The 23,447-nt window shown below is 45.3% G+C and overlaps 1 protein-coding gene across 3 annotated transcripts in view; it reads right to left on the bottom strand.

Annotated features, from left to right (window-relative positions):
• The window catches only part of RECK (reversion inducing cysteine rich protein with kazal motifs), a 677,252-nt gene that overhangs the window by 543,590 nt on the left and 110,215 nt on the right, over window positions 1-23,447 (bottom strand). For all 3 annotated transcript variants that reach the window (XM_073678381.1, XM_073678382.1, XM_073678383.1), the window contains exon 4: window positions 20,561-20,597. In XM_073678381.1, coding sequence (XP_073534482.1) covers window positions 20,561-20,597 — 37 coding nt within the window. The remainder of the gene's footprint in view (window positions 1-20,560; window positions 20,598-23,447) is intronic.

The following is a 23,447-nucleotide window of genomic DNA, read 5'->3' as shown; positions in this document are numbered from 1 at the left end:
GCATGCCTTAACATAAGCTTCAACATCCTTACCCAAGGACAGCCACCAATACTTTCTGCTCAGCAGGTAACAGGTTCCCTTAATGCCTGGGTGGCCTGCTGTGACAGAGCCATGACACTACGAGTGAGCCTAACCGTAACTGCACCGGAACAAATAACTTATGAGGTGTGCTTGACGGAGCCATCCATTGAGCCTTAACCACCTCCCAAGGTAAATTGACAGAAGAGACTTCAATGCACTTAGGAAGAATGAAATCAAGTTCTGTAATTTCAGACTCACTAGGACAAAGACTCAGAGAGAGCATGTGCCCGAACATTCTTGGTCCCAGGGAGGTAAGCGATAGAAAAATTAAATTTGAGTTCAGCCTCTTAGTATTCTCTAAAAAAACAGATTCTTATGGTCAGTAAGCACAGAGAATGGGTGCTTAGCTCCCTCAATGAGATGCATCCACTCCTCCAGAGCTAACTTTATGGCAAGTAGTTCACAATTGCCGGTTTCATAATTGAGCTTTGGAGAATAAAATTTCTGAGCATAAAACACTCAAGGCCTCAAATGCGTTAGAGTGGTGGAACCCTGGGAGAGCACAGCCCTACCTCAGAGGCATCTACTTCCACTACAAAAGGCCTATTGACATCAGGCTGGACAAAAACTGGAGTGGAGGAAAAGGCTTTTTTATGTGTATTAAAGGCCTCAATGATCTCCGGTCCCCAATTAGACACGTCTGCCCCCTTATGAATAAGATCGGGGAGGGGTTAGACAACCTTGGAAAAACCCTTAATAAACCTCTGGTAATAATTGGCAAAAGCTAAAAAACGCTGCAATCCCCTGAGGTTAACCAGATGTGCCCACTCCATCACCACCCTCAGTTCCTTGGGGTCCATCCGAAACGCCGTGGGGGACAGAATGAGTCCCAGGAACCCCAACTCCAGCACCTCGAAAACAAATTTTTCTTTTTTGACATAAAGAAAATGGTCCTCCAACCTTTTCAGGATGGTGCGCACATGGTCCCTATGTGCAGCCAGGCCCCTGGAGAAGATCATCAATGTAAACAATAACACAAATACCCAAGAGATCACAGAAAATATTAACCCTGCTCCAACTGGGAATTTAGAAGGGCGGATAAACCCATTTTTCAAATATTCCTGAATATATTCCCTCATAGCTTGCCTCTCGGGTTCAGACAGGTTAAAAATTCTGCCCTTAGGTAAATTTACCCTTTCAATGAGCTGGATGGAACAGTCATAAGTTTTATGTGGAGGTAATTTCTGGGAGGCCTCTTCGGAGAACACCTGTGGGAATTCTACCACGTACCACGGGACCTGGGAGGTGGAACCTACTACCTTAGGAAGCTTGATAATACAAAGGGATTGGCATTTGGAGGACCACTTAACAATATCCCCCCTTTGCCAGTCAATAATAGGGTTATGAGTGCAAAGCCAAGGGAGACCCAACATCACAGCAGTAGGAAGATCCTGTAAAATATCAAAACATGCCTCTTCCTTATGCAGACAACCTGTGGTGATAGATACCAATTCAGTGGTGCGATACCCAATACTCTGGGCAAGGGGAGAATTATCAAGAGAAGAAAATGTTATAGAAGCATCCAAAGAGATAAGAGTAACCTCCAACTCCTTGGCCACGGCAGCATTTAAAAAACTTATCTCAGCTCCACACTTTTACGGCTAAAAGTGATAACAATGGGTAAAAGCAATTTCTTTGCTAGGGGTACCTGAGCACCTAACTGGGGATCCCCGAACCAAGCTAGGCACGGTTGTTTTCCCGCCGGCTCCAAATGTGGACATTCACGAACCATATGGTAAGAGGAACGGCATAAAAGAAACTGTAGCCGATGCCAAGAACAAAAAGTTAGTTACCCATCATACGAAGGCTACCTTGTCGTGGTTGATTAGCATACACGAATTAGCCAATATATGCGCTAAGAGCCTTCATTTTTTGTAAGTACATTTTATTTAGCAATAATGCAGTTTAGCTCTTATGTTCTCAGTGTCTGCATATGTATTGGCTCTTGCAGTCTGCTGCTGTGCTTTCTTATTGTATGTTATGCAGTCATTGCAGCGTGCACCTGTTCACACTATATGGAAGTGCTGGTCAGGTTTTTTGTTCTTTGCAGTTTACTATGGAGGTTTTGACTGCCTCCTTTTCTGACTCTGCACTCCACCCATCAGCCCAAGTGTGCTTTTAATTAGTGTTGGTTTCTACCTGCCCACTTAAATTTGTAGGCTTCAAGCCCAAGAGAGGCATGTTTGCCTATTTATATTGTAGACTTATAGCCCAAGAGATGCATTTTTAGGAGGTTAGTTACTAGTGTTGAGCGAACATGCTCGACACTGCTCGGTACTCGCTAGAGCATCACGCTACTCGGGATGTTCGGCGAGCACCGAGCATTTCCGGGTTACTCGGGCGGGAGCTCGGGTCTCCGCCCTGCATGTTTGGCGCCCTTTACAGAGCCAATGAACATGCAGGGATTGCCAGCCAGTCACTGTAATGCCGCAGCCATGTTGTTTGTGGGCATTACAGTGATTGGCTGGCCGCACAGCGTCACCTCGAGTATTTAAAACCGGGTGCCGCCATCTTGGACACAGTCGCTCCGGATCAGACAGTGTAGGGACAGCGCTGCTGATTTAGGGAGAGATATATCCTGCAAAATAGTTAGTGTAGGGTCTGTAAAGGCTGCCAGATCAAACAAACAGTCCTTCTCAGGACTAATATTCTTCCCAGGTATATCAGGCAGGCAGGCAGGCAGGCTGTATAGGAGACGCAGTGGTTATACCAGCAAACGCTGCATTACAGTCCTGTGTGCTGCTCCTGTTGCTGAAATTGCTGGACTTAGCTCCAGGTCCCGGGGGCCAGGAAAAATCCTTTTTTTTTATCTAAATCCTCTTTTTTTTTTTCCTCCTTCACAATGTACAAATACCCATCTTATTAACCTTTTGGTGCCCCCCCCCCCCCAAAAAAAATGTGTGCCTCTGATTTTTCAAACACAAACATATCTGTTGAAAATAGTCTGGTGTAGGCCAGAGAAATAGAAGTGTGGCTTTGCAGTTCTATGGGCCATTTGTATCTAAAAAAAACAGTTTGAGTGTGTCGCTCACTGTTCAGCCGCAAATATATATATATTTTAAAAAGCCTGGTATACACCAGTAAATTATTACTGTGGTTTTGATGTTCCACGGTAAAACATCTCTATTATCCTGTTTTTGGCATTTTTTGCTGAATAAAAATAATAATAGTGTCTCCCTGATTTTTCAGACACAAATATATCTGTTGAAAATAGTCTGGTGTAGGCCAGAGAGACAGAAGTGTGCTTTTGCTGTTCCACGGTAAAAAATCTCTATTATCCTGCTTTTTACATTTCTTGCTGTAAAAAAAAAAAAAAATAGTGTCTCCCTGATTTTTCAGACACAAATATATCTGTTGAAAATAGTCTGGTGTAGGCCCGAGAAATACAAGTGTGGTTTTGCAGTTCCACGGTACAAACCTCTGTATTATCCACTTTTGGGCCATTTGTATCTTAAAAAAACAGTTTGAGTGTGTCGCTCACTGTTCAGCCGCAAATATATATATATTTTAAAAGGCCTGGTATACACCAGTTAATTATTACTGTGGTTTTGATGTTCCACGGTAAAACATCTCTATTATCCTGTTTTTGGCATTTTTTGCTGTATAAAAATAATAATAGTGTCTCCCTGATTTTTCAGACACAAATATATCTGTTGAAAATAGTCTGGTGTAGGCCAGAGAGACAGAAGTGTGCTTTTGCTGTTCCACGGTAAAAAATCTCTGTTATCCTGCTTTTTGCATTTTTTGCTGTAAAAAAAAAAAAAAAAATAGTGTCTCCCTGATTTTTCAGACACAAATATATCTGTTGAAAATAGTCTGGTGTAGGCCAGAGAGACAGAAGTGTGCTTTTGCTGTTCCACGGTAAAAAATCTCTATTATCCTGCTTTTTGCATTTTTTGCTGTAAAAAAAAAAAAAAATAGTGTCTCCCTGATTTTTCAGACACAAATTTATCTGTTGAAAATAGTCTGGTGTAGGCCCGAGAAATACAAGTGTGGTTTTTCAGTTCCACGGTACAAACCTCTGTATTATCCACTTTTGGGCCATTTGTTTCTAAAAAAAACAGTTTGAGTGTGTCGCTCACTGTTCAGCCGCAAATATATATATATATTAAAAAGCCTGGTATACACCAGTAAATTATAACTGTGGTTTTGCTATTCCACGGTAAAAAATCTCTATTATTCAGGTTTTGGTAGTTTTTTCCGTAAAGAAAAACAGTAGTGTCTCCTGACTGTTGTGACACAAAAATATATCTGTTGAAAATAGTCTTGTGTAGGCCCGACATCCCAGTGTGGTTTCGCAGTTCCACGGGTCAAATCGCTGTACTATCCAGTTGTGGGCCTTTGGTATCTAAAAAAAAAGCAGTTTGAGTGTGTCGCTCACTGTTCAGCCACAAATATCTCTATTTAAAAAAGTGTGGTATACCCCAGTAAACAATAACTGTGGTTTTCCTCTTCCACGGTTCTAATCTACTCTTTATTACCCTTTTTCCATTGATCGTGCAAGTGTAAGCTATTTTACTTCATTTACAATGGGCAAGGCGCGTGGCAAGGGACGTGGAGGTGGACGTTCTGGTGATGGTTCGTGCAGAGGACGGGGCCGTGGCCAAGGTGAAAATGTGCCACAACCAACAGCCACATCTTCTCGCTCCCACTTCTTGACCGAATTACTAGGGAAGCACAGAACAACACCAGTATTGAGAACTGATCAGTGTGAACAGGTTATTAATTGGATAGCAGACAATACTTCCAGTTACCTGGGCACCACCACCTCCGGTCTGTCTTCAACTCTTAGTAGCCATGAGTCTCGACCGCATACTCCTCCTCACCCTGATGCTCCTTCCTCCCACCATGCCGAGTGTCGTCAGACAGCAAGTGATCCCACACTTGGACACTCTGAAGAGCTGTTCACTGGTCCATTTCCATATTTGGGCCCCTCGCCTGATACGCTTGAAGTGGTGGAAGAGGAGATCCCATGTTGCGATGGCCAAATATTTGAACAGCCACGGCCACAGGAAGTCGACGTTGGCAATCTGTCACAAGAGGTGGACGATGACGAGACACAATTGCCAGGAAGTGAGGAGGAGGATCGTGGTGCGCAAGTGGAAGAGGAGGAGGTGGTGGATGATCTAGTAACTGACCCAACGTGGAGGGAGAACATGCAGAGTGAGGCCAGCAGCACACAGGGGGAGGGAGGCAGAGTACCCCAACAGGCAGGAAGAAGCAGTGTGGTGGCCGCAGACAGAAGGCAGGCAACCGTTCCCCGTAACACCAACACGAGGGACGTTGCCAGTACAAGCGGTAGGTCTTCCAGAGTCTGGAATTTTTTTAAAGACTCTGCTGATAACCCCAAAAAGGCCATATGTTCCACCTGCCATGCCAGCATCAGCAGGGGTGACAAAACTACCAGCCTGACCACCACCAGCATGATCAGGCACATGGCAGCAAAGCACCCGACTTTGTGGGGCGAAACCCAGGGTCCACGACCAGTGTCAGCGGGTGTCACCACTGCTTCTTCCACTGTTGTGCGTGCAATAGAACCCCCTGTTGTGTGTGCAAGGCAATCCCCTGTCCATACTGCATGTAAAGATGCCCCCTCCTCTCAGTCTTCACTTGTTATGGCAGTTTCTCAAGAAACAGCATCAACGTCCACGTCCACGTCCCACCGCAGCGTTCAATTGTCCATATCCCAGACCTTTGAACGAAAGCGGAAATTCGCAGCTAACGCCCCACAGGCCACAGTCCTAAATTCGCACATTTCATGACTGCTTGCATTGGAAATGCTGCCTTTTAGGCTGGTGGAGACGGAATCCTTCCGCAATCTTATGGCGGTGGCCGTCCCTCGGTACTCGGTCCCCAGCCGACACTATTTTGCCCGGTGTGCCATCCCTGCACTACACAAGCACGTGTCCCAAAGCATCTGCCGTGCCCTCAACAACGCAGTTACTGGGAGAGTCCACCTGACAACGGACACGTGGACAAGTGCTTGTGGCCAGGGACGGTACATCTCTCTGATGGCACACTGGGTAAACATAGCGGAAGCCGGGACCCAGTCGGACCTTAGGACGGAACACATCCTCCCCACACCGAGGATTGCGGGCCCTATGTCAGTCAGAGTTGCCCCCACAGTGTACAGCTCCTGCGCATCCTCCTCCTCCTCCTCCTCCTCATGTTCAGCCTCCATCTCAGATATCACCACATCAGTTACAAGCTGAAAGCATTGCAGTACTGCCTCCGCCAAGCGGCAACAGGCTGTGCTGAAACTCATAAGCTTAGGTGATAAACCTCACACTGCTTGTGAGTTGTGGACAGCTGTGAAAGAGCAGGCAGATCTGTGGCTGAGACCGCTGAACCTACATCCCCGCATGGTCGTGTGTGACAATGGCCGTAACCTGGTGGCGGCTCTGAGGCGAGGTGAGATCACACACGTACCATGCCTGGCTCATGTGCTTAACCTCGTGGTTCAGCGGTTTCTTAAATCGTACCCCGAGTTGCCAGATCTGCTCGTGAAAGTACGCCGCCTGTCAGCTCATTTTCGCAAGTCGGCTACAGCTTCCACCGCCCTTGCTGTGTTGCAGCAGCGTTTGCAGCTTCCGGCACACCGACTGGTGTGTGATGTCCCCACACGTTGGAACTCTACCCTCCACATGTTGCAAAGGATTTGTGAGCAGAAGAGAGCAGTTGTGGAGTACCAGCTGCAACAAGGCCGTCGATATTCAGGTCAGACTCCACACATAAGACCTCAGGAGTGGACCTGGATGTCTGACATATGTACCATCCTGACAAACTTTGAGGAGGCCACCAAGATGGTGAGTGGCGATGACGCCATCATTAGTGTCAGCATCCCACTTGTCTGTCTTTTGCAACGCTCTCTGCAGAGAATTAAAGAGGAGGCATTGCAGCCAGAGTATGATGAGATGGATCAAGAAGCCGTAGCGGGCGATTACACACAACCCAGCCTCATCTCATCCCAACGTGCATTGGGGGACAATGAGGGAGAGGAGGAGGAGGAGGAAGAAGAACAGGAGCTGCTATCATGCGTTGTAGACGGTAGTACCTGTACAAGTGTCATACCGTCGGTTCAGCGTGGGTGGCCTGAGGACAGGGGGGAGGAGGAAGAGGAGGAGGAGGAGAGCATGGTCAGTCGTCATCTTGGTGAGGACACGGAAATCTTGCCCGTTACCAGTCTGGCACGCATGGCTGACTTTATGTTACGCTGCCTTAACCGTGACCCTCGCGTTGTCAAAATGTTGGGTGACAGTCATTACTGGTTGGTGACACTTGTAGACCCCCGCTACAAGGAGAACTTTCACTCTCTTATTCCTGAGGTGGAGAGGTCTACAAAAATGGGGCAATACCAGAAGGCCCTTGCTGCAGAACTCTTAAAAAAATTCCCATCTGAACACGCTAGCGGCAGAGGTCACAGTTCGTTGCCCAACCAAGGCGTACAGGCGAGAGAGATGCAACTCCAATCCAGCAGAGGCAGGGGAACACTGTCAACGTTCTGTGACAGTTTTCTGAGACCCGCCCAGCTTACAGGCCCTGAGGCGCGGGGTACTCTCACAAGGAGTGGAAAGTTTCAAAAGATGGTGAGGGAGTACCTTGCCGATCGTACCAGCGTCCTCCGTGATTCCTCTGTGCCTTTTAATTATTGGGTATCCAAGCTGGACACTTGGAATGAACTCGCTCTGTACGCCTTGGAGGTCCTGGCCTGCCCTGCCGCTAGCGTGTTATCGGAGCGTGTTTTTAGTGCCGCTGGGGGAATTATAACTGATAAGCGCACTCGCCTGTCAACTGACAATGCTGACAAGCTGACCCTTATCAAAATGAACAAGGGCTGGATTGGGCCAGACTTCTCATCACCACCAAATGACAGCAGAGTAACATAAAGTCAAATCCACTGTGTTATTTCGGGAGGTGTATTCACATGCACCCCTTCACACCCACACATGGGTATACGCTTCCTCGTTTCGGCTGTTTAATCTTCTTCTCCTTATCCTCAGCCTCCACCACCACTATACCACCAGGGTGCCAGCATTGCAAGTTCCTCCGTCCTAATTTTTGGCAGCTTTTGCTGGGAAAGCATAAGCAAATACCATGGGACACCCACTCCCCAATAATGGGACTTATGTTTGTAATATGCTGTACTGCATGGCTCTTGTAAGGGGCATTGCAAGTTGCTCCGTCCTAATTTTTGGCAGCTTTTGCTGGGAAAGCATAAGCAAATACTATGGGAGACCCACTCCCCAATAATGGGACTTATGTTTGTAATATGCTGTACTGCATGGCTCTTGTAAGGGGCATTGCAAGTTGCTCCGTCCTAATTTTTGGCAGCTTTTGCTGGGAAAGCATAAGCAAATACTATGGGAGACCCACTCCCCAATAATGGGACTTATGTTTGTAATATGCTGTGCTGCATGGCTCTTGTAAGGGGCATTGCAAGTTGCTCCGTCCTAATTTTTGGCAGCTTTAGCTTGCAAGGCATAAGCAAATACTATGGGACACCCACTCCCCAATAATGGGACTTATGTTTGTAATATGCTGTACTGCATGTGACACGCCCCCTGGGCCGTGTGTACACGTGTGTGGGATACCCGGTGCCGGGTCTCTGGGGTCTGTAGTCTCCGTGGCCGTGACCCGGTCCCGTGGCTCAGGCTGGTCAAACCAGTGGCAATCTTTCTTAGGTTTTGAGGTTAATTGTCCGACTGCGCCACCCGTGGATTGCTGTCAGGGAGTACCACCGCTGCGAGGCAGAACACTGAGGCTGGTGTTGTGTGCGCAGCATAAAATGGGATAACTCCCCTCGGGAGGAGTATAGCCTCAGGGCAGTGAGTGTGGATGATGGGGGTGATGGTGCACGAGCGCAGCAGGAATGACTCAGAGTCTTTGCAGTGCAGTTCAGGGTCTTTACTGATGATTATAAGGTAGACCCTCCCGGGAGTACTGGCTAGCATAAGTGGCCTGGTCAGTCTGTGAGCAAGCAGGAGTTCCCCTGGCCAGGTGGAGTTGTAGGCCTCCCCGTCTGTCTGCACTCTTCCTGGCTACCTTGCTGTAAGCGGGTAGAAGTAGCCCACGTCCCTGAGTGTACCGTGTAGTGCTCACCCGTATGGCTGGTGACTTGGGGCCTTCTGTTAGCCTCCGCGCCACGACGGCGGTGCTGGTCCCTTGCTTGTGACTGAGCCTCCGGGCTTCTATGGCCAGAGGACCTGAAATCCCCTGCCGGCTGGTTTCTGCTGCTGGATATATAAGTCCTCACAGCTTCGGACTCCTGTGTCCGGTTCCTATTGTCTTCTGCCAGGGCGAGCTCTGCTCAGCTTCCAGCCCCTCGTCTTTAGCTCCTAGCTCCTACAGAGCTCCTTGCTGTTACTTTCCCTTGCTCTCACTCTGACTCTGACTGTTCTCTGTTCTCTGACTCACTCAACCCCACCCCAGATCCAGTTTATAAGGGCAGAATTCTCCCCTCCCAGGACTGGGGCAGGAGGATGTTGCATGTTTAAGGGATCCTGACCAGGAAACCTCCCACTTGCTCTCCGACGTAATCTCTATTACTGTGGTGACCAGACCCCTGGGGTGCCACACATGGCTCTTGTAAGGGGCATTGCAGTACCTCATAATTTTTGGAAAGCATTCCATTCACTGCTTAGGCCAACAGTGCACAGGAGACCCAGTTGCTATAAATGGAAAAAAAGGTTTAGTTAACGCCCTCTGACCTCCATGTCATTTCCAAGGGGCATTGGAGTGCCTCGAAATTTTTGGTAGGCATTGCACTCACTGTATGCCCTATAACTGTGTAGCCGAACCGCTCCTTTTGTTACAGAAACATATCCTACAAGACATATCTGGTTGACTGGCCTGATATTGATGTGAATGGTCCCTGTTCCTCCTGCTCTTTCTCCTTTGCCACTACCTCATCCATCATTTATCACCTGAAGCTTTGTTTTAACGGGAGTCATAGAACTTGGATAGTAGCAGGAAAACATCCAGCAATCCTCGGAGGAGGTAGGATATGCGCCAAAACGCTGACCTCCTCAGCCTAGCCGCTACTACATACATGCGCTTGCATTACAACAAAACAAAGTAGATGCTAACTTCTATCATCCTCATCATGCTCCTCACCTTGGCACTCTCAACTCCCCTGATGGAGAAGCCAGGGCCCACCGGAGGAGTCTGATAGTCCGGTGGGCTCGGCCAATGCTGCCCTAAAGCAGGCCAGGCTAAGAAAAGTGTGGGAAAGGTTACCGGTACAAATAGGGGTGGCTGGGGACCGAGTATGGCCACCCGGCCACCCCCTGGAGGCTGGGGAGCAAGCGGGGACACCCGGCCACCAGGCGGCTGGGGACTGAGTATGGATACCAGGCCGCCGACACAGCCATGGCGTGGTGGCCAGATTCCGCCTCCACATGCCTAAAAGGCCCAATTTAAAGTGCAAGCAAGCAGTATGGTATTGCAGCCTGGGGGTGGGTGGGTGGCAGGCTGCATACTTGCGCTTGCATTGCAAGGAATGGGAGAGGTACAATTGAACACTGCCCTGGGACAAGGACTTGAATGGGGATAGTTGCAAGTCTGCAACGACAGGTGCAAGGTGGGAGGCATCTTCGCATGTACCATGAACAGGGGTTTGGCATGCACACACTACAGCGGAATAGGCTCTCCTTCCCACTAAATGCACTGGGGAGGGCACAGGTAATGTTTTGGTATACGCGCTTAATCTTATGTATAAGGCACACCAGGACAAATAGGGGCGGCTGGGGACTGAGTATGGATACCTCGCTGCCGAAGCAGCCATGAGGTAGTGGCCAGCTTCGGCCTCCTCTAAACTAAAAGGCCCCATTTCAAGTGCAAGCTAGCAGTATGAATTGCAGTCTGGGGGTGGGTGGCAGGCTGCACACTTACACTTGCATTAAAAGAAAACATAGCAGATGCTAACTTCTGTCATCATCATCATGCTCCTCACCTTGGCACTCTCAACTCCACCGATGGAGAAGTCAGGGCCCACCGGAGGAGTCTGGTTCTCTGGTGGGCTCGTCCAATGCTGCCTAAAGCAGGCCGGGCTAAGAAAAGTGTGTGGGGGGATGTTCCAAGGAGAAATGGGGGCGGCTGGGGACCGTTTATGGACACCCGACTGCCCCCAGGCGGCTGGGGACCGTGTGGACACTCGGCCTCGGGGCGGCTGGGGACTGAGTATGGACACCCGACCGCCGGGCGGCTGGGGACTGAGGATGGATTCCAGGCCGCCAACACAGATATGACGTGGTGGCCAGATTCCGCCTCCACATGCCTAAAAGGCCCAATTTCAAGTTCAAGCAAGCAAGCAGTATGGTATTGCAGCCTGGGGGTGGGTGGGTGGCAGGCTGCATACTTGCGCTTGTATTGCAAGGAATGGGGGAGGTACAATTGAACACTGCCCTGGGACTAGAACTTGCATGGGGATAGTTGCAAGTCTGCATCTTCTGATGCGGCAAGGATCACTTATGATGGGCACACTTTTAGACAGTGACCTGGGAGTCAGAGATGCTTCCAGGGGTCTTCCCCATGCTGTTCCCATGTCTTTTCAGCACTTTATGCATGTGTCACACAGCACATGGCCAGATAAGGTTGTAAAATGTTAAAATGACATTTCCCAGTGAATGCATTTGTCATAGTTGAAAGCAATACAAAAGTGCAAAAACGCATAAAAAATGCTACTTGTGAACATAGCCGAAGGTGTGGAGGAGTATTTTTGTTTTTGGTCATTTATTTTAACTTATACACAAGTCTTTTCCCTGGAAAAGATGTTCCTTAACATATTTCACAGGAAAAAAGTTTCACTTTCGTTTCATTGTGAGCCTGTAAAAGTGGCTTAATACCTCTGACCACGTTGTTGACAGCAGTGACCTGGGGGTCAGAAATGCTTCCTGGGGCGATCCCCATGCTGTACCCATGTCATTTGAGCACTGTCACTATCGTTTTGGGCACTTGTTAGGCTTTTAAAAGACTGCCGGGGGTGCCACCGTAAAAATGCTCGAGTCTCCCATAGACTAACACTGGGCTCATTGCTCGGGTTGAGCACCGGAGTATCACGGCGAGCTTGGCCCGAGCTTCGAGCACCCGAGCATTTTAGTGCTCGCTCAACACTATTAGTTACCCATCATGCGGAGGCTACCGTGGTTGATGGGCATACTTGAATTGGCCAATTTATGCGCTAAGAGCCTTCATTTTTTGTAAGTACATTTTATTTACCAATAATGCAGTTTAGCTCTTATGTTCTCAGTGTCTGCATATGTATTGGCCCTTGCAGTGTGCTGCTGTGCTTTCTTATTGACTGTAGCCGATGCCATCTTTGCTGCCTTGACTCTCGAGAGGTACCAACTCCACCAAGCTGCATGGGTTCCCCCTCAGCCTTAGGACCGACAGAGGGACAATTTTTCCCGACATCTCTCTAATCTTCTCCAATCAAGTCGCCCAGCTGAAGTCTTGGCGGCCTCCAATTACCAGGGAGAAGAATGGTGAACTAGCATATGTTTCATATGTTCATTAAACCGAGAAAAGTAAGTACTACAAATAGTGGTAAAGTTCCACCCGGTTTCTATGGCCCAGCTACGAAACTGGGAGCAGTAGTCCACCACAGTAAGATCCTGCTGACACAATGCCTCAAGATGGGATTCAGCTAAAGCCACCCGGTCTGGTTCATCATAAATCCCCATAGCCTTAAAAAATTCATCCACAGACGAGAGTATGGGTGAAACTGAGGTTAATGAAAGAGCCCAAGACTGGGAATCCCCTCTAAAAAGGGAAATAAGACCCACCCGAGTACTTTCATTCCCACAGGAAATAGGGCGATGTTGGAAATATAATTTGCACCCCTTCTTAAAATTATTAAACTGTTTGCGATCTCCCCCCAATAAATCAGGAAGGGGCACCTTATGTTCTATGGGAATAGCCCCCGCTGTGTGACTGGGGTTAGATCTTGCCTGTGTCGAGGGAATCCTCTGACCCAGGGTCTGACTATGGTGGCTCACAGTGCCTACCAAATCCTGAGACATTCCCGGCAGGGCTGTGGAGTCGGAGTCGTGGAGTCTGAGTTGGAGCCCATTTTGGTGAAGTCAGAGTCGGAATAAAATGGACCAACTCAGACTCCTAAAATATATAATAAATTGGGTACAGTAGTTCAATGCAGTTTGTGGGGAATATTTTTTCATAAGAATTTGGGAAAGTTATGAAATGTCCTATAAATGTAGGTCCTATTCCTGATCTAAGGGTCTAGACTTTTAGCTGAGATGAATCTGTGCTACAGTAAATTTATCACTTAAAACATTAGCCATGTATGAGGGAGTCGGAGTTGTGGAGTCGGAGTCGGTGTCATGGACATTGAGGAGTCGGAGGTTTGACTTACCGACTCCACAGCCCTGATTCCCGGATCAATTTTTTATATATATATATACACATATATATATATAAATATATATATATATATTTTTTTTTTTTTAATTAGCACATTTCCAAATATCAAAATTGATGCATACCACTTCAGACTAATTATAACAACACAACCCAAGATAAGGGTGATCCAAGGATTAACAAAGAGATAAATGTTAAAAATGTCTTAAAATTATTAATTTTATTCAAACAATTTATTGAAACCAATTATTAAAAATAAAATAGCAGGGAGAGTCCTCATCAACAAACCACATGTGAACCAGTCCAAAAATAATGTAGCTGAAGGCTATGGGCAATATCACAGTACTATATAGGCTAATAAAGGTGCAATATGGCAGAGGTATATTTCAAATCAAATATGCAATCTTGATTTTAATAAACAAAAATGTCAATGTAACCCAAATAAAGTGCATAATGCTGTTGTAAACCTTTGTTCCAATTGTTAAATAAAGTGTATACCCTCACAAGCCAATGTATGGCTGATAACCAGGTAGGCATAAATAAAGCTAATGAAAGCCGCCTCAATGTAAAGTGCTTAGTGTGGTTTTCCTGAGGCATTTATATTTATACCTCCTGATCTATGGCATATAGGATCTATGGCCCAAGATCTAATAAACTTACTATTTAATGCTGGCTGGAGTCCACATGTGGAGAGATGACCCAGACCACGCCATTTCGCCAGTGTTTTTTCCAAGGGGCATCGCCCCTGATGAAGATATGGGCGAAACACGCGTTGGGTCGGTGAAGCAGACAGCACACATACACTGATTATCCATGTACAGGTATTTATCTGTCCACCTCAACTTACATATTTGATTGAGCCCTACATATGATATGCACATGATTGACAGACACAGCAAACCTTCTTGCCACAGCTCGCATTGATGTGCCATCCTGGATGAGCTGCACTATCTGCGCAACTTCTGTGGGTTGTAGAGTCCGTCTCATGCTACCACGAGTGTGAAAGCACAACCAACATTCAAAAGTGACCAAAGCATCAGCCAGAAAGCATTGGTACTGAGATGTGGTCTGTGGTCCCCACCTACAGAACCACTCCTTTATTGAGGGTGTCTTGATAATTGCCAATAATTTCCATCTATTGTCTATTCCATTTGCACAACAGCATGTAAAATTGATTGTCAATCAGTGTTGCTTCCTAAGTGGTCAGTTTGATTTCACAGAAGTTTGATTTACTTGGAGTTATATTCTGTTTAAGTGTTCCCTTTATTTTTTTGAGCAGTGTATATACAGTGGGTATGGAAAGTATTCAGACCCCTTTAAATTTTTCACTCTTTGTTTCATTGCAGCCATTTGGTAAATTCTAAAAAGTTTATTTTTTTCTCATTAATGTACACTCTGCACCCCATCTTTACTGAAAAAAAAACAGAAATGTAGAAATTTTTGCAAATTTATTAAAAAAGAAAAACTGAAATATCACATGGTCTGGTCATAAGTATTCAGACCTTTTGCTCAGTATTGAGTAAAAGCACCCTTTTGAGCTAGTACAGCCATGAGTCTTCTTGGGAATGATGCAACAAGTTTTTCACACCTGGATTTGGGGATCCTCTGCCATTCTTCCGTCAGGTTGGATGGTGAACGTTGGTGGACAGTCATTTTCAGGTCTCTCCAGAGATGCTCAATTGGGTTTAGGTCAGGGCTCTGGCTGGGCCAGTCAAGAATGGTCACAGATTTGTTCTGAAGCCACTTCTTTGTTATTTTAGTGTTTAGGGTCATTGTCTTGTTGGAAGGTGAACCTTCGGCCAAGTCTGAGGTCCAGAGCACTCTGGAAGAGGTTTTCATCCAGGAAATCTCTTTACTTAGCCGCATTCATGTTTCCTTCAATCGCAACCAGTAATCCTATCCCTGCAGCTGAAAAACACACCCATAGCATGATGCTGCCACCACCATGTTTCACTGTTGGGATTGTATTGGGCAGGTGATGAGCAGTACCTGGTTTTCCCCACACATACCGCTTAGAATTATCACCAAAAAGTTCAATGTTCGTCTTATCAGACCAGAGAATCTTATTTCTCATAGTCTGGGAGTCCTTCAAGTGTTTTTGAGCAAACAGTATGCGGGCTTTCATATGTCTTGCACTGAGGAGAGGCTTCCATTGGGCCACTCTGCCATAAAGGCCAGACTAGTGGATGGCTGCAGTGATAGTTGACTTTATGGAACTTTCTCCCATCTCCCTATTGCATCTCTGGAGCTCAGCCACCGTGATCTTGGGGTTCTTCTTTATCTCACTCACCAAGACTCTTCTCCCATGATAGCTCAGTTTTGCTGGATGGCCAGGTCTAGGAAGACTTCTGGTGGTCCCAAACTTCTTCCATTTAAGTATTAAGGAGGCCACTGTGCTCTTAGGAACCTTGATTAATGCAGAAATTCTTTTGTAACCTTGGCCAGATCTGTGCCTTGCCATAATTCTGTCTCTGAGCTCCTTGGGCAGTTCCTTTGAGCTCATGATTCTCATTTGGTCTGACATGCACTGTGAGATGTGAGGTCTTATATAGACAGGTGTATGCCTTTACAAATCAAGTCCTATCAGTTTAATTAAACACAGCTGGACTCCAATTTAGGAGTTGAACCATCTCAAGGAGGATCACAAGGAAATGGATAGCATGTGACTTAAATATGAGTGTCTGAGCAAAGGGTCTGAATACTTATGACCATGTGATATTTCAGTTTTTCTTTTTTAATAAATTTGATTTAATGTACACTCTGTACCCCATCTTGATTTAAGAAACTAAAATCAAGATGGGGTGCAGAGTGTACATTAATGAGAAAAAAATGAACTTTTTTTGAATTTGCCAAATAGCTGCAATGAAACAAAGAGTGAAACATTTTAAGGGGTCTGAATATTTTCCGTACCCACTGTATTTTTTCAATAAAGATAATTTGGTAAAATACTCATATGCTTCCTAAACTTAATAGTTTCTGGATTTTTTGTGGTATGCAATGTTAATTGAGTTATCCTAACTGATAATAGTGACTCTATATGAGAACATAAGTGTAACTAATTATAAAAAGCCTGGCTAGGCTAAGAAGGGGAAGTTGGCGCCAGAATCTGTACTATGACAAATCGTGTGGCCACTAGGTAGGCTTACAGCCACCATCGCCAACAAAGGGTTTGAGAGCAATCAGATGTCAGGGAAGGCCTGAGAAGTGAGGAATATTGTACCCAGCGCCAGTAGAAGACCTGCAAACAGTGTCAGTAGAAGATTCATGCTGCGCGCCAGTAGAAGATTTCTAAGCAGCAGCAGTAGACGACCATGATTAGATCCAAACCACACACAGTAGATGATCCGGCTGTAGCAGAGGACCGTTCCTGTGGGCCGTTACTTCCAGCGCAGACATACAGTACAGGTGTGGCCTGGGGCTGTGTTTCAAGGAACTGAGATGGCCAGTGCGATAAGCACACTGTATGCCCAGTGACTCACATATCAAGGACTTGCGGCCTAGCGGGAAATACCAGTGACCCCCGGTCCAACATTACCGTTAGTAACACACTACGCCGTCATGGATTAAAATCCTGCAGGGCACGCAAGGTCCCCCTGCTCACGCCAGCATATGTCCAGGCTCGCTTGAAGTTCGCCAAAGACCATCTGGATGAACCAGAGGAGGCATGAGAAAATGGCATGTGGTCAGATGAGACCAAAATGAGACCAAAATAGACCTTTTAGGTATCAACTCCACTCGCAGTGTTTGGAGGAAGAAGGATGAGTACAACCCCAAAAACACTGTCCCAACCGTGAAGCATGGTGGGGAAAACATCATACTTTGAGGGTGCTTTTCTGCAAAGGGGAAAGGGTGACTGCACCATATTGAAGGGAGGATGAATGGGGACATGTATTGGGAGATTTTGGCCAAAAACTTCAGTAGGAGCATTGACGATGGGTCGTGCCTGGGTCTTCCAGCATGAAAACATGAAAATGATCCGAAATACACAGCCAGGGCAACTAAGGAGTGGATCTGTAAAAAGCATTTCAAGGTTCTGGAGTGGCCTAGCCAGTCTCCAGACGTGAACCTAATAGAAAATCTTTGGAGGGAGCTGAAGCTCAATGTTGCCCAGCGACAGACTCGAAACCTGAAAGATCTGGAGGAGATCTGTATGGAGGAGTAGGCCAAAATCCCTGCTGCAATGTGTGCAAACTTGGTCAAAAAGTACAGGAAACATCTGACTTCTCTAATTGCAAACAAAAGTTTCTGTACAAAATATTAAGTTCAGTTTTTCTATTGTATCAAATGCTTATTTCATGCAATAAAATACAAATTATGTAAAAATCATACAATATGATTTTCTTGATTTTTTTTTAAAAGATACCAGGCAGCACGGTGGCCCAGTGGTTAGCACTGCAGCCTTTCAGAACTGGGGTCCTGGGTTCAAATCCTACCAAGGACAACATCTACAAGGAGTTTGTATCTTCTCTCCGTGTTTGCGTGGGTTTCCTCCGGGTTCTCCAGTTTCCTCCCACACCCCAAAGACATACTGATAGGGAATCTAGATTGTGAGCCCCATTGGGGACAGTGATTATAATGTCTGTAAAGCACCGTAGAATTAATGTCGCTATATAAGTGAGTAAAATAAATAAATCTATACATATACTTATACTTTGATAAGTACCACTGTCTCCTCATTGTCTGTGCTGTTGAATCCAAACAACATGCTTACACCTGTAACCCCATGGTACCCATACACAGCTTGCACCCCCGTGTACCTCATACAGAGCCTGCACAACATGTACAATATACAGCCTGCACCTTCATGTACCCAATACACAGCTTGCACTCCCATGTACTCAATATACAGCCTGCACACCATGTACCTTGTTCCTTCATTACCAGTTGTGATGGTGTGATATTATGTGGGATATCATTCTGTCTATATTCCTATTTTTACTGATTTTCTGAGTGTTGTCTTATTGCTCTGTATCATTCTGTGTATTCCCTCTAATGTGACGACACAGCATCTAATCTTAATTATCCAGATGTTTATTTTCAGTAGGTCAGGAAACTTTGTGATATTGTCTGAATGTTGACACTTGAGTTGATGTTTGTTGCATCTTATTGTCTGTTATCTCTGGAGGACAGAGAGGCACGGTCAAGGAACAATGATGTTTGCTAATATGCCGATTACATATTGTAGGAGGCCAGCTAGTTTGTTGACCTGCAGAGCAATGGGGGACTAACTATGCAAATTTATTAAATGCTCAAACAATGAGACATAAGCCCCTGCCACCTTCCACCCCTGACCTGTGAATGATGACCTGAGCCACAGATGTAAATATAAAAAGGGATTTCTATCGTGCTGCAAGGAGAATCGGAGAGACAAGTAAGATAGATCCTTTGTGGGATGCTGATGTGAAGGCCAGAGAGACTTAGAGAAACCTGGATTGCACTGAAAATACTGCTGGAGGAGAAGTATCTGGACTATTTCATCCTATGTCTACTGGATTGTTTGGCTCATCTCCTGGGGCATTTATCTGGACTGTATCCGTGTTCCTGGACTATTTTATCCTCTGTGTGGTGGATTGTTTTATGGACCTTTCGGTTTACATGTAATAAAGGTTCTTGGGATTGTCCACTCATCTCTCACTTGATTGTGTGATACCAGAGTATGGCTCCGTGACACCTGTCATGCAGCGGCCATATGAATTGTTCAGGAATAGTTTACCTAAAACACTGGCAATATATTGAGTTTGTAGGACACTATTTATTTTCACACTATGGTGGGCCATTAAGCTGCTCAGGGATTGTTCAATTTCACACCTAGCTCAGCCAATGTTTACATTGCACACATGGCTAATTTTATTAAAATCAGTCCTAATCCAAACTGCTATCTCAGGTGACCAAGACAAGATGGTAAACTTGGGAAAATCACAAAAATAAATGAGCTTCACATACTGCTGTACTTGATTTGCTTCACTAAAAATGCAGCAAAACCTGATAGCTATGTTCACACTAGGCATTTTTTTTTTTACCACCCATTACTTTTAATGTCTCCTCTCATCCAGACTTGGGTACCATCCGCACATTGATTCCGCTGCGCTTCCGCAAAATTAATGAACATGCTGCGGATTTTTGACCGCAGCATATACGCTGCGGAAAAATCCGCAGCATGGGCATTGACATTGCGGAATGCCATTGGGGACCATGGGGTGCGGATATACATGCGTTTTACAAGCGTTTACGCTGCGGAAATTCCGCAGCATATACGCTTGTAATACGCAACGTGGGCACGCAGTCTTATATTGAATATATTCTGAGTTGTGGAGCTACACAACACAGCTCCATCAACTGCATAGTGGGCACGGCCCGGTACTGCACATACGCCCCCTATTCAAATCAACTCCAAAACTCAACACATCTAACAGACTCTGGGAACAGGAGATCAGTGTGGGTGTCAAGTGTTGACTTTGATGACCTTTTCAAAGTAGAGGCTGTCAATATCAAAAGTTCTGAACAATCCCTTTAATGAATTAGCCCCAAAATGTATTTGTAAAGACAATCCATGTGAAATGCTTGTCTTTTGTTGTTTTTTTGTCTTTTTGTATTTGTGTTATTTCTGCCTGTTTCAAATTGCTGGCCATCTATACTCTGCTTAATATTCAGCTGTATATATGGTCTAGTACTTTCTCCGTAGCCGGGAAGACCTCACGATTTACTAAAGTTATGCAATAGCTATTTGGTTGTGTAATATGGATGTGACATTTTCACCATTTTATTGAGACTGTACTTAACTTTGGCTATATTTATTGTAATTAAACATGATATACTGCCCTCTGTGTTAGTCTAGTGTGCTGGTTCCCTTTTGAGTTTACAAGACATCATATATATCAAAGATTCCAAATTTGCTGTCCCTCATTTAACTGTTGGCTTCATAACTATTTTTCTGGACACATTAGTGGTATCCGATTCCTGGCTTGTTTCGATTTACCTAGTCTATCTAATCAATTAAAACTAAAAGTTGTTAAAATATAACCATTACTATAACTATAGCATTTATTTAATCAAAATGTTTTGAGAGAAGAAAGGTATAAAAGGACAAGGAAGAATTTAGTCTTACCTGGTAGTGAAGAATTCATACAACTCCAAAACTCAGTCTGAAAATAAGCAAAATGTTAAAAAAAATGCAGTATAAACAAATGCTTTCAACTGAAATCAATTGAAATTACATACCAAAATTGGGACAAAGATACTCAGCTCTGCATCTAGATAATTAAAGTTAAAGAAGCACTCCCATGAACTTTTTTTTACACTAAATCTGTGTATATGTACTGTATAGTATTAGTATCAAACTATGAGCTTGAAAGTAGGTCCCTTTGTCCTTTTCGCATGTCTTGAACTACATGTCTTACTTTGTAATGTCTCAGGTCGAGCAAATTGGAATACTCGAGTGCTCCGTCTGAGCAATGAGCCCAATTTAAGTCTATGGGAAACTCAAGCATTTTTCTGGCGGCCTCCCAGACGGTCTGCAGAGGGTCTAAAAATTGCTCAAATCGATGGCAAAAGTGCTCAAATTATATGGGAACAGCCTGGGGTAGACCCCTGGAAGCATCTCTGACTCCCAGGTCACTGCTGTCAACAATGTTGTCAGAGTATTACGGCACTTTTACGAACTCACAATAAAACATACAAAAACTAAACCAAAATGGATTTTTCTGGGAAAAATGTTAAGGAACATCCTTTCCAGGGTAATGTCTTGTATATAAGGCAAAATAAATATACAAAAACAAAAACGCTTTTCCACACCTTGGGCTATGTTCACTCGTACGGTTATTGATGCATTTTTGCACTTTTGCATTGCTTTCAAAAGGTGAAAAATGCTTTCACCGGGAAATGTAATGTTAATATTTTACTACCTTATCTGGCCACGTGGTGTGTGAGACACGATCAGACACATTCATACAGTGCTGAAAAGACACGGGAACAGCATGAGGAAGATCCCTAGAAGCATCTCTGACTCCCAGGTCACGGCCTAAAAGTGTGGTCATCGCATCAGACGTGATCCTATATTACTGTGGTAATATAGACATTTTTGGCAACATGACAAATATTAAACTCCTTTTAAAATGGGCAAGGTGTGTGTCAAGGGATGGGGAAGTGGAAGTTATGGTGACGGTGGACTTGCGAACTGCCTCTGCGTGCACTATGAAATTGTGCCTGCTGAGGGAGCACAAACACCCACGTCATGTCGAACTACCTTCCTGTCCCAATTTGTAGGAGGCAGCGGAAAACCACTACTGAAGTCAGAGCAGTGTAAAAAGGTTGTTGGTTGGATAGCAGATAAAGCTTCTAGTCAGTTTGCCGCCACCACCACCACCCTGTGTTCCACATGATCCAGTCTCAGAAGACGTGAGTCTGGACCACATTATTATTAATACTTTAATCGCCATTTATTCCATGCGCTTTACATGTTAAAAAGGGGTATACATCGCAAAAACAATTACAATAATCTTGAACAAAAATGTGACAGTGACTGGTACAAGAGAGGAGAGGACCCTGTCAGTGATGGCTCACAGTCTACAAGGGATAGGTGAGGACAAAGCTGGTCGTGAAATGGTATCGTGGAGTGAGGGCTACTGCAGGTTGTACGCATGTCGGAAGAGGTGGGTTTTCAGGTGCTTTTTGAAGGTTTCAACAATAGGCCAGAGTCCGAAATGGTGGGGTAGAGAGTTCCAGAGAAGGGGGGGATGCACAGGAGAAATCTTGTATACGATTGTGGGAAGAGGAAATAAGAGGGGAGTAGAGAAGGAGATCTTGTGAGGATCGGAAGTTGCGTGCAGGTAAGTACTGGGAGACTAGGTCACAGATGTATGGAGGAGACATGTTGTGGATGGCTTTGCATGCCAAGGTTAGGGTTTTGAACTGGAGTCTCTGGGCAATAGGGAGCCAGTGAACGGTTGACAGAGAGGAGAGGTCAGGGATTAGCGAGGGGACAGGTGGATTAGTCGGGCAACAGAGTTTAGGATAGTAATAATAATGACACAACCACAGATACTACCGTGCTAAGCACAAACAGAGCTGGTGGCTCAGACTAAATGGGTATAAATAGGTACAAAAAAGAAAAAGAAAAAATGCTAATTAGATGGATGTCCCACTCCTGACTGCCCCCTTAGTGAGGATATACACACTGAACCGGCTAGAATTGACAATAGCTCTATGAGAGAAAACAGAGAGAGAAAAGTGGCAGCACTTACTCTGAGATGTGTTGGCTACTTTCGTAGAAAAGTTGGTTGATTAAGCAGGTTTTGCAGATTCACAGCTGTTCGCTGTTAGTTGTGGCGTGGAAGTCCTCAGCCAGCCAGACCAAACGCAATAGTCCAACAATAGGTGCGTGCTGTTACCATACGTCCATGCTGGGTCTGTGTTGGGTACCGATGAGCCAGCGGGGTGAAGTGGGAGCGTCCTACCGAAAACGTGACTCCTACCCTCTCTGCAGTGTTGGCTCAAATGTGGCACGCTCTGGCCGGAAGATTAGCCGTGTCAGTGCAGAGCTGGGGGGCGTGGCAATGTGACGTCACAGCCCAATGTATGGGATGTACAGGGGGCCACAAAGAAGACCGACATGTTTTGAAGGACACAGTCCTTTTTCCTCAGGCACCCTGCTGTGAATCTGCAAAACCTGCTTAATCAACCCACTTTTCTAAGGAAGTAGCTCACACTTCTTAGAGTAAGTGCTGCCACCTTTCTCGCTCTGCTTTCTCTTATAAAGCTATTGTCAATTACAGTGGGTACGGAAAGTATTCAGACACCTTTAAATTTTTCACTCTTTGTTTCATTGCAGCCATTTGGTAAATTCTAAAAAGTTCATTTTTTTCTCATTAAAGTACACTCTGCACCCCATCTTGACTGGAAAAAAACAAATGTAGAATTTTTTTCAAATTTATTAAAATAAAAAAACTGAAATATAACATGGTCATAAGCATTCAGATCCTGTGCTCAGACACTCA

This window comes from Phyllobates terribilis, unplaced genomic scaffold (genome assembly GCF_046119375.1).
Source record: "Phyllobates terribilis strain yellow unplaced genomic scaffold, ASM4611937v1 Scaffold_4__5_contigs__length_816908805, whole genome shotgun sequence".
NCBI classification, from domain to species: domain Eukaryota; kingdom Metazoa; phylum Chordata; class Amphibia; order Anura; family Dendrobatidae; genus Phyllobates; species Phyllobates terribilis.
This window is presented reverse-complemented; position numbering and strand designations above follow the sequence as displayed.